The sequence below is a fragment of the Poecilia latipinna genome, unplaced genomic scaffold, assembly GCF_001443285.1.
Source record: "Poecilia latipinna isolate Pla-1442-1.1 unplaced genomic scaffold, P_latipinna-1.0 Scaffold348, whole genome shotgun sequence".
NCBI classification, from domain to species: Eukaryota; Metazoa; Chordata; class Actinopteri; order Cyprinodontiformes; family Poeciliidae; genus Poecilia; species Poecilia latipinna.
Genome location: NW_015112964.1, coordinates 147,753 through 155,816, shown reverse-complemented (window position 1 = coordinate 155,816; position 8,064 = coordinate 147,753). Strand labels below are relative to the sequence as shown.

At 49.3% G+C, this 8,064-nt stretch overlaps 1 protein-coding gene across 2 annotated transcripts in view; it reads right to left on the bottom strand.

The window, feature by feature from the left end:
- Positions 1-1,719: 1,719 nt before the first annotated feature.
- Positions 1,720-8,064, bottom strand: part of map3k2 (mitogen-activated protein kinase kinase kinase 2) — a 12,307-nt gene continuing 5,962 nt past the window's right edge. The window contains exons 2-16 of one of the 2 annotated variants that reach the window (XM_015035768.1): positions 7,356-7,425; positions 7,157-7,275; positions 7,041-7,081; positions 6,874-6,973; positions 6,700-6,801; positions 6,348-6,414; positions 6,143-6,273; positions 5,859-5,938; positions 5,714-5,778; positions 4,695-4,787; positions 4,340-4,582; positions 3,987-4,267; positions 3,783-3,912; positions 3,530-3,707; positions 1,720-3,421 (exon numbers count right to left, since the gene is read on the bottom strand). In XM_015035768.1, the coding sequence (XP_014891254.1) occupies positions 3,202-3,421; positions 3,530-3,707; positions 3,783-3,912; positions 3,987-4,267; positions 4,340-4,582; positions 4,695-4,787; positions 5,714-5,778; positions 5,859-5,938; positions 6,143-6,273; positions 6,348-6,414; positions 6,700-6,801; positions 6,874-6,973; positions 7,041-7,081; positions 7,157-7,275; positions 7,356-7,407 (1,902 nt within the window). In that variant the 5' untranslated portion in view covers positions 7,408-7,425 and the 3' untranslated portion in view covers positions 1,720-3,201. Of the gene's footprint in view, positions 3,422-3,529; positions 3,708-3,782; positions 3,913-3,986; positions 4,268-4,339; positions 4,583-4,694; positions 4,788-5,713; positions 5,779-5,858; positions 5,939-6,142; positions 6,274-6,347; positions 6,415-6,699; positions 6,802-6,873; positions 6,974-7,040; positions 7,276-7,355; positions 7,426-8,064 lie in introns of both variants that reach the window. The other variant, XM_015035767.1, reaches the window with a different exon arrangement.

Here is an 8,064-nt window from a genome sequence, read left to right as displayed (position 1 = left end):
AGAGCTTGCGTCACATCCACCTCTCTCCCTTCCTTTTCCTTTAGGTCCTGGTCCTGGGAGAAAATGCTTCCAACCCTCCAGATCCTCATCTAGAGGAGAATCCACGGAGAATGGCTTCGAGCTTCCTGGGTATGCTGGGTCCACCTTACGGTGTTAAAAGATAGCATGTTTTTGAAACCAGGGGCACATTATGTCTCAGCCTTCCCAGGTTCCGCCTATAGGAACAGCATGTGGGAAAGGTGACTCTAGGGCTCAGAAGTCTAAATTGCAGCCCAGTCCTCTATGAGTAATAGCCTCACACACACATGAACATATGCTACACCACACACGCTGATTGGACTGTAAAACCTTTTCTCCCAATGAACATCCTCTGGTCTGCTTAAGGACTAGCATGGATGCAACTGGACCAAACAGCCGTCCTTACCTTTTTCCTTACCTTTATTTCAAACAACCCATCAGGATTTATCCTAAAACTACTTGATATTAATTAATCCAAATAAATTTTGAACAGACCTACGACGTAAAATTATAGGAAACATCTTGATTTTCCCAAATTATCAGACCTTGTGACCTAAATGGTTAACCTGGTTAAAGTAACAGTACCTGGACATAAACTGCTGCCATGAAATAAACTGTAGTTGATCTTTTTTCTTCCTCTTGTGGTTGCTGATGGTAACTGCAATAAAGCTACATTAATTAGTTATTTACAATTTTATCTTCAAACTAAAACATACTTTTTGCTCTAACATAAAGTAACATTTTTAGAAACCATAGCTGGAGGATAGTTTCTTATTTTAAACTGTTTGTTTTCTCCCTAAACTAAACTAAACTAAACTAAACTAAACTAAACTAAGCTAACATAATGATTTAAACTTTATTTATTGGTTGATTTGGAGGCGAAACCTAGAAACCCTAGCTGTTTATAGAGCTACAAACAGAGGATTCTTTGCCCTCTGCAGGCCAGTTATGTTAACTACAATCAACATAAAGCTGAATAAATTACATTTATGCACATTTCCTGTTGGCTCAATCAAAAATAAAACATCTTAACATAAAGTTACGTTTTTAAAAGTTTAAGTCAACAGAATTATAAGAAATTAGCAGAAAAATCTAAGCTTCTTATTTTACAAAGTTTGTTTTCTTACAATCTTTAAGTCGATTTACTGGTTTTAGCTGCTGTGCTACAATTACAGCCATTATAGAAAATCTACATAAACTAGAAAGCAGCAACATTTAAGGGACATAAAGACTCGATAGTAAACTGTTTCACTATAGTTAGCTGGAACCAAATGTACTATTAAATTAAACAGCACTCTGAAAATTTAATTTTATATTAATTATATTTCTGCATCATGTCCCTTCATCGACTTTAAACCCTAATGTGGTTCATTTGACTTTGATTCAAACACCGTAAGATTTCTTAATTTATTCTTGGAACAACCAGAAAGTGTTTTATTCCACAGTGAAGCTGCGCTCTACAGCCACAAGAGGGCGTAAATTATCAATGATTGGTTGGGAGATTAATCTCCTGTTTAAACTTTAGGCTGATATCGTGGCAATGAATGAGTTGCTGAACACTAAAGTTGATATTCTAACATTAACATGTTAGAATATCAACTAACATTAAAACATGTATCCTTTTAATTATGACAATAGAGTCAAATTGCAGATTGGTCCTAACCATTTACAGAGACATGAAATGTGGAGAAACGAGAGAAATCTGTGAAATAAATATCTTTAATTGTTTTCATGGTCATCATAATTCTGACTCAGAGCTGGAAAGCAGAAGCCATCCAATGGCTCTGCTGCGTCTCTCAGACACAACCATGCAGGAAATCTCCCATAAAAAAACAAACAAAATAAAAAATATATATTAAAAAATTATGTGTACCACTGATATACAGATCTGATATAAACAGGCAAATTGGTCACAAACCAATCAGAATTATAAACATGGCTTCCTTTACAAGACAGAACGAACAAGGAAACAAGAGGTACGTTTTCATTTTACACATCTGTACATTTTATCATTATTTTGATGTTTGTACCTCTGCAGGTCAGAACACACACACGCACACACACACACCAGGAGCAACAGCAGTGGCTAAAGAGAGAACTGTCGGTGTATCTGCAGCTGACAAATACTGAAGAGTTCAACCACTGCTGAGCGATGCCCCCTGGAGGTGAAAATGACACATTACATTCAGCAGAGGTGAACTGGACCTTCAACACACACGCACGCACACACACGCACACACACACAGAAAAACAGTGTTTAAAATGTGCAAAGAAAAGATTTGTGAAGCTGCTTCAGCGACAACTGCTGAGGAAATGGGAGAAAGCATCAGTGGATCCCACAGTGGCTCCTGGTGGTGGAGTGTCCACCTGCAGGACTTCCTGTTGGGACCAGAACCGCCGGCAAACGGATCAGAGCAGCCGCATCTTAGCAACTCACTAGAAGAGCTTTGCTGATCCACTTCCTGCTGCTGCCACCTACTGACCCAGGAGACTCTGCAACACATCCAGACCGAGCTGCGGCCGGTTCTGCAGCGTAAACACAACCTGCCAGTGGAATCTGCACCTTTAGGAAGCCCCGCCCCCAGCTCAGCATCTGATTGGCTGCTCAGAAACCTTCAGCAGTCAATTTCAAAGCATCCCAACTCTGATGCTTTTAATTTTGTGGGAACAGGAAGCTGACTCTTCAAGAGGCGGTAAGTGGCTGCAGAACGCATCAGAACCAGTTGGTTCTGGTCGGACGCAGTGAGCCAGGCTGCGATCCTGTTGGGTTCCAGCTGCAGAAAAGGCATAAACGGATGGCACCGGCTGAACTGGGTCAGCTGGGGTTGGGTTTGGAGTGAATGCGGTTCATCCAGGAGGCCAGAACCTCTGGACCGGGTCGTACCAGGCTGGACTGGGTCACATTGGGTCGTACTGGGTCGTCCGGTGCCGTTAGAACCACAGAAGGCACACGGCGCCGACTGAAGAGGAAGTTTCTGGGAGTTTTTCGTTGGGTCGTCGCTCTGGGTTCTGGAGTGGATTACATTCTGGGTCGGGTCGGGTCCAGAACACGTACCGGCCTCTGACAGATTAAGGTGCTGAAGCCAAACGTCGGGTCCTTCTGCTCCGGAGAAGAGGCGGGGCCAGAGGCAGCCCCGCCCCTCAGCTAAGGCCTTATTGGCTGCTCTGCAGGTGGGCGGGGCTTCAATGTACGAAGAAGTGCCGCAGCAGCTCGTCCGCAGACGGACGGTGCTTGGTTTCCACAAAGATCCTCCGCAGGAACTCCCTGCAGTTGTCCGACACGTGTGGCGGCAGCACCGGGTTGGTGGGCTGGGTGGCGATCTTAAAGATGGCCGCCATGGCCTCGAACTCGGCCCAGGGCGGCCGCTGGGTCAGCATCTCCACCACGGTGCATCCCACGCTCCTGAGATCAGAGAGCAGAGGATCATCATTACAACGCCAATAACATGCCAGAACGGGCCAGAACCGGCCGTCTGGGACCGGAACCCATGTGACCGGCGCGGTGTCTCACCAGATGTCGGCTTTCCGGCCGTAGCCCTCGCCACTGATTACTTCTGGACTCATCCAGTACGGCGTTCCCGTCACCGACTTGATGCCGGTCCCTGACAGGCAGATGGTCTGCAGCCGCCGGCTGGCGCCAAAGTCGCCCAGCTTCACGTTGCCCACCGAGTCCCGCAGGATGTTGGCGCCTGGGAAACAACGCACGCTTCGTTATCATCTCTGCAGACAGGAAGTGGCGCTGCAGACAGGAAGCGGCGGCTCACCTTTGATGTCCCTGTGGACGATCATGTTGCTGTGCAGGTAGGACACGCCTTCCAGGATCTGCCGCGTGTAGCGCCGTGTCACATTCTCCGTCAGCGCGCCGTACGCCTTCAGCTGGTCCTTGATGGAGCCCTGCAGCCCGACAGGAGGAGATCAGAGGACTGGACCAGAACTCGACCAGAACCAGAACCAGAACCAGCACTCACCCCCGGCATGTGCTCCATAAAGATGGAGAGCGTGCGTTCCAGGCCGTCCCGCAGGCAGCCGTAGTACTGGACGATGCGCTCGTGGCAGAGGTTCTTCAGCAGCTGGATCTCACACTCCAGGGCGCTCACCTCCTTACTGGTCTCTGGGCTCTCTGGGTCAAACTGGACCTGCTTGACGGCCAGTTCCCGACCCGTATCCGCATCGTAGCACAGGTAGACCCGGCCGAAGGCGCCCTGGCCCAGGAGCTTCCCCAGCCGCCAGTTGGTCGGTGCGCGCGGCGCTGTGGAGGACCAGACCGAGACAGTAAGGAACAGCAGAAGAAGAGCGTCCTGTGGTGAGGAGCAGGACTCACAGCGGCTTGGCGGACTGATGTCCATGACGGACAGCGTGGTGCTGGCCTCGATGTCGCTGCCGCGCCGCCTCCTGTTGGGGGCCGGTCCGGGGCCGGAGCCGGTGGGTGGGGCCTCCTCCAGGTCGGGGGTGAACACGCTGCTGCCGCTGCTGGTGCTGGGCGACTGCTCCGTGGGGCTGAAGCTGACCGGAGAGCGGAAGCTGTGGACCTGCGTCCGCCGAGCGCGAGGGAACGTCTTCCTGCCTGCAGAGACCAGCAGAACCTTCAACAGCCGGACAAAACGGCCAGAAGTCTGGGCCCATCGGACCCAAACGGCCAGAAGTCTGAAGTTCTGGACCCCTCCAGTCCGGCTCACCGTCGCTGTAGTCCTGCAGGCCAAAGGGAACGCCGTACCGCCGCGGGTACGTCCCGCCTTTCCCCGACTTCTCAAACACAGGGAGGTCGTACTCTGCAGAAACACAGGGGGTCGAAGGTCAGGAGCCTCATCATATGGACAATGAGGCTCCTGACCTTCTATCTGGTAGCAAACATTCACATTATTTGCTGAAGACATTTTGTTTTTTCAAAAGATTACAGGATTTTCTGACCTCAAATAAAAATGAAGTGAAACTATTATTACTATATTTTGGAGTGAAAACATTTAAAACAAATTAAATGATCAATAATTAGCTGCAGGATGGCATTTAAAAAAATATTTTTTATATATTGAAAGTGATTCAGTTTCTCTGTGTCGTGATATTTTGTTAAAGGTCCAGCTCCTCTGCCTTCTCCCAGTGTTAACAACAAATTAGAGCCACGGGGCGGGTCTTAGTGTTCTCAATCACCATATGTATGGCGCTGCTCACCCCTCTCCCTCTGTTATGCTTCTGATAGCAGATCCTGTCATGAATGCTAAGGCTAGTTAGCGTATCTAACTTGTAACGTTGTTTCTCCACCATTAGCACGTTTAGCAGCGAGTACGTGAGATTGATTAACAGCGCTTATCTGTTTATTTTAGTCAACACTGATTTTTTTGATATCATTGTATTCATTTTCATCAGCATTTATTTATATTACTCATTTTTCAGATTCATTTCTTGCATTTTTTAAAATTATTTTTCCCATACTGAGCTTCAGCCACCTGGCTGTAATGTGCTTCTACTGCCACCAGGTGGCAGCAATCTGCCAGCTGAGCCTTCAGTTGTTTTGTTGCATAACGGCTGAGATGAATTTAACTTCCTGAGTTTTTCTGGGCTGCATCATATACTGATGGTTTCTGCTGTAAAATACTGACAATATTTTCTAACTGCTGAGGTCAAAGTGCGGCGCTGCTGAGGCCACAGAGGATGCAGGAACGACTAGCAGACCTTAAACTCAACCTGACGCATCATTCACCTGGAAAGTCCTGGTGGTTGTCGGGGTAACTCTGCGCTCGAGGCATCCTGGACTTGGGGTAATCGCTGGCAGAACAAAGAGAAACAGTCCGATTCATCCTGAACTTCCAAGCTTTAAATCATCGCTATAGCAACCAGGTGCTGACCTGTCCAGCGGGCTGTCCAACGACGGACAGCTTCCAGACGCAGAGTTCTCCGGACTGCTCATCGACAACGGGTCCAACATCTGGAGGACAGAAACACGTCCAGAGAAAAGATTAACCGTAACCCAGGGAAATCGAGAGCATCCTTCTGCCTTCAACCCAAACTGGTTGGTCTGATGACCCAAACTGTCCCCACGATCTGAAGGGTCCTCTGTAGTTCTGGTAGTAAAGGACCACCTGATCTGGAAGACATGAAGCCCAGTTTGGGTCATTCAAAGTGTTGGTACCTGGTCCATGCTCTCTGGGATGAACTCCCCCTCGCTGTTGATGCTGGTGAAGGAGCCGTTCCTCGCCACCTGCTGGAGCGCGTCGGGAATGTACCCTGGAGGAGGCGAGCTGCGGTCTGTTGAATGGGAACCTGGAGAGGACAAAAAGTCACGTCCGACGGAGACCTGGAGCCAAGGGGACACGGGAAGCCGGGACGTTACTCACCAGCCCGGAAGCCCGTGTTGTCCAGCTCTTCGTGGGACGGCAGGAGGTCCATGTTGGACGAAGCGCTCTGGAGGAACACAAACACCTGAAGCTGGTTTCTACAGTTCATCCCAGAATCAGTTTTGTAATCAAATATTTGATATTGCAGTTTAGATTCAGCGAGTCTTGCAGGTTTGCAGTGATTCTGCATTAAATCGGTGCCTGCAGTCTTTTCCAGGAGAAATCCAGACGCATAAACGACTAATTTAGTTTGAAAAGATTTTTATGAGCCGGAATGTAGCTGCACTGAAACAGTGAACATCTGGAACATGGTGACTGATTGGACCTCCAGGCCGACTGAGGGAGGGTCTACCTGCAGCACCAGCAGGATCTTCAGGCTCTTCATGTGAACGCTGCGGTCCAGCAGCTCCACCGCCTTGTCCAGGTCGTCCTGCGTCGTCAGCGGGATCACCAGCTGCAGCAGCAACAAGCACAGTTAGTTAGCGACCGCACCAAACCGGCCGCCGCCGCTCGGCTCTGACCGTACCTCGTTGTTGGTGTAGTGGAGGTCCAAGGTCTGACCAAAGGCCACCCTGGCTTTGGCCTGCAGGTCCTCCAGCTTCAGCGGCCGAGGGAACTGCAGGATCCTGCGGAGAGGGACACAGGTCAGAGGTCAGGAAGGTCAGGACGATGCAACAGGACGTGAAAGCTCACCTCTTCTCTCCTTTGAACTCGAACTTCACCCTCACGTCGTTCTGTGGAAACAAAGCAGAGGTCTGTGAGCCTCCGGCCCGGCCGCCGCTGCCTCCCGCTCCCACTGACGACGCTACCTGGTTCTTGGGCGACGAGGCTTTGGGTTTCCCCAACTCCGACAAGAAGGCCGCAGGACGGCTGGAGCGGTGCAGCTCGGCCAAGTCCTGCATGATGGAGTTCAGGGCCTCCTGCTCATCTGGGAGGTCAAACGGGGTCATGAGCTCAGCAGAACCGACCGTGCGGACGCCGCCGCTCATCGCTGACCGGCAGACTTACCCATCATGGCGCGGCGACTGACCCAGCAGGCTCGGACGGAGGACTCTCCCATCAAAGGGACTCCCTTCTCCTGCAGCAGCAGATCACAAAACAGATCAGTGAACTGGATCAGTGAATCAGATCAATGAACCAGGTCAGTGATCCGGTTCAATGAATCAGATCAACAAACTGCTTTTCAGGATGGAGACCAGAGAAAAATCTACAAGAGACAAAACTCAGTTTTCCCCAAATGTTCTGGTTCTGAACATGTAGACTCAGAATGTTCTGCGTTGTCTAGGCTTAATAAAAACCTGGTGAACCAAACCCAGCAGCTGGTCTGACGACCCAGATCTTCCCCGACTCTGGATCCTCACACTAACCTTCATTTACACTCCCATCCCTCCCCGACCTGTTGCTGGTTCAGGACCGGCCCTGGAGGCCGAGCTCATGTCTGAATCTCTAAACTCTCCTCAAGGACGCAGTTATTCTGCTTTTCCACAGTTTTTCCTTCCACTAAGCTTTCCACAAATATGCTTGTATACGACACTCAAAGCTGATTTAGCATTAATCTTCTGTGTTTAGGTGTCAGCGGTCTCTGAGCGGTTGGGGTCACCAACCATGACCTTTACAGTGAATTTCAGTATGAACACATGAAGTAGTTTAATTTATCAGAGAGACCAGAGAGTTCTGCACACTAGGGCTGAAACGATTCCTCGAATGATTCGAGTAC